The 2186-nt window shown below is 26.8% G+C and overlaps 1 protein-coding gene across 1 annotated transcript in view; it reads right to left on the bottom strand.

Annotated features, from left to right (window-relative positions):
- The window catches only part of LOC21407017, a gene marked incomplete at its 5' end in the record, with an annotated part of 4548 nt that extends 4056 nt beyond the window's left edge, over nt 1-492 (bottom strand). The window contains one exon of the mRNA XM_024175918.1: nt 483-492. Coding sequence (XP_024031686.1) covers nt 483-492 — 10 coding nt within the window. The remainder of the gene's footprint in view (nt 1-482) is intronic.
- Nucleotides 493-2186: the final 1694 nt, after the last annotated feature.

The following is a 2186-nucleotide window of genomic DNA, read 5'->3' as shown; positions in this document are numbered from 1 at the left end:
TAAAGAGAAAAAAAAAAAAGAAAACTCTAAAAAAACAAAAAAAAAAAAAAAAAAAAAAAAAAAAAAAAAAAAAAAAAACGACAATCAGAGAAGACAGAGAACAAAGGAAGAAACGAACTCAAATAAGTGGGGACATTAACAGGAATAAACGACAACAAATATATATTATAGATATAGATATAAACCAAGTCGATATTGCACATAGACACCAGAAGGAATGAATGTAACACAAGTTAAAACACAACAAAAAAGACGAAAATGACACTAATATTTGCCAGCGGCGGAGGGAGGTGAGGCCGGGGGGGCTTATTTTTTGATATTTGAATTTTAGTACGTGGTTTTTCAAAAACTTTTCATATCGATAAATGTTTTTGAATATGTCCACACAAAATTCAATCTCAATTTTTTTGTCTTACTGTTCTTTTGGTCTTTTCTTATTAAATCTTATACTTTTAGATGTACCTAACTGAATTATTTTTTCCCTAATTTATTATTATAAAAACAATTTTCTTTCAAATTGGTCCAATCTAAAACACTTTTTTAATATAATCTGAGCTATATTAAAAGTGATCCGTTAAAATATTTTTTCTCAAATGTATCCCTAATAAAAAAAATTTCTTTCAAACAACTCTCTGAATTATTATTTCTCATTAACACATTTTTTTTTTAATTTGCCCTTCTTGAAATAATATATATATTTCAAATGTGCCTTACATACTTAAAGATCTTTTTTTTTATGACATTCTCAACTACTTTTTTCTCATATGTATGTACATTCTAAACAAATTTTTTAATCTAATTTACTTGTTAAATTTTTTATTATTTTAATATTTTCTATTTGTCTATACATATATAATTGATTTATTAACATTTTTCACATTTTTAGTTTATGTACCCTGAATCAAAATCCTAGCTCCACTGAATATTGCACACTGCAAGAGGACACCAAAAGCTAAGAAAGACGCAGGAATAAACAATCTTAAGGCAATTGATTAGCAATAAATAAATAAATAAATAAAGCAAGGGAAATAAGCGAAAATATTAAAATAAAAACGACAACAACGCAGAAACGACTCTAATGTAAGAAACGGCAATTAATTAAAAACGACATCAAAGAAGAGAGCGACACCATTACCTAAAAAAACGATGAGAAGCAACAAAAATAAGTTAACGATACGAAAAATCATTCACGAAAATAATTAAATAATTAAAAGAAAACAAGCACCAAAAAGAAGAAACTCGCTCCAAGTTTTTTTTTTTTTTTTTTTTTTTTTTTTAAAAAAAAAAAAAAAAAAACACCAAAAAAAAAAAACCCCCCCCAATTTTTTTTTTTTTTTTTTTAAAAAAAAAAAAAAAAAAACACCAAAAAAAAAAAACCCCCCCCAATTTTTTTTTTTTTTTTTTTTTTTTTTTTGAAATGAAAACTCCAAGTTAAATGAAAGTGACACAGAACAAACATTAACAAATGTGATAATGATTGAGATGAGGGAATAACACGAAAATAATTAATGAAATAAGTAAATGACACCAAAAGGAATGAATGGCAGCATAGGCGAAAGCATCAAGGGATGTTTGGTTGGAGGATTCAAACCATAATTTAAATCATAGTTCATGATTCACTACAGTGTTTTCTCTCACAAAAAATATACGTAAATCAAAAATAGTTCTAATCACATGATTCTAATCCATGAACCAAACATCTCCTAAGATTAGTGAACGACAGAAAAGGCGGGATTGAGAAAAAATTAAAACGACAATTAGTTGAAAATGACAACAAAGTAAACTGCCCGGTGAGAAGTAAACAACGTTAAATTTAATAAACGACTCCAAAGGGAATAAATGACCCCAGGTCCCCAACTTAATATTTGACATTAAAAAAATGATGATAAAACCTAAAACACGGCACGTTAGAACAAAACGAAACATAAATTGCATATTAACTAACTAGATGCAGTTTTAAGCTAAGATGTTCAATGTCGTTTACTCAAGAAAGTTATACAGAATACAGATGTAGTGTCCGTAACATTTTTTCAATTGTTTACCATACAAAACGACATATCTTTTCGCAAAAAAAAAAAAAAAAAAGTTTGTTACTGTTAAAAAGACGAAATTACGTGTTGCTCTCCAGTGTGTACTAAAATTTTTTTTAAAAAAAAAAAAAAAAAAAAAAAACACGAATTTGATTC

This window comes from Morus notabilis, unplaced genomic scaffold (assembly GCF_000414095.1).
Source record: "Morus notabilis unplaced genomic scaffold, ASM41409v2 Scaffold297, whole genome shotgun sequence".
Taxonomy (NCBI): domain Eukaryota; kingdom Viridiplantae; phylum Streptophyta; class Magnoliopsida; order Rosales; family Moraceae; genus Morus; species Morus notabilis.
Note: the sequence above shows the minus strand (reverse complement) of the source record. Positions and strands in the feature narration are given on the sequence as shown.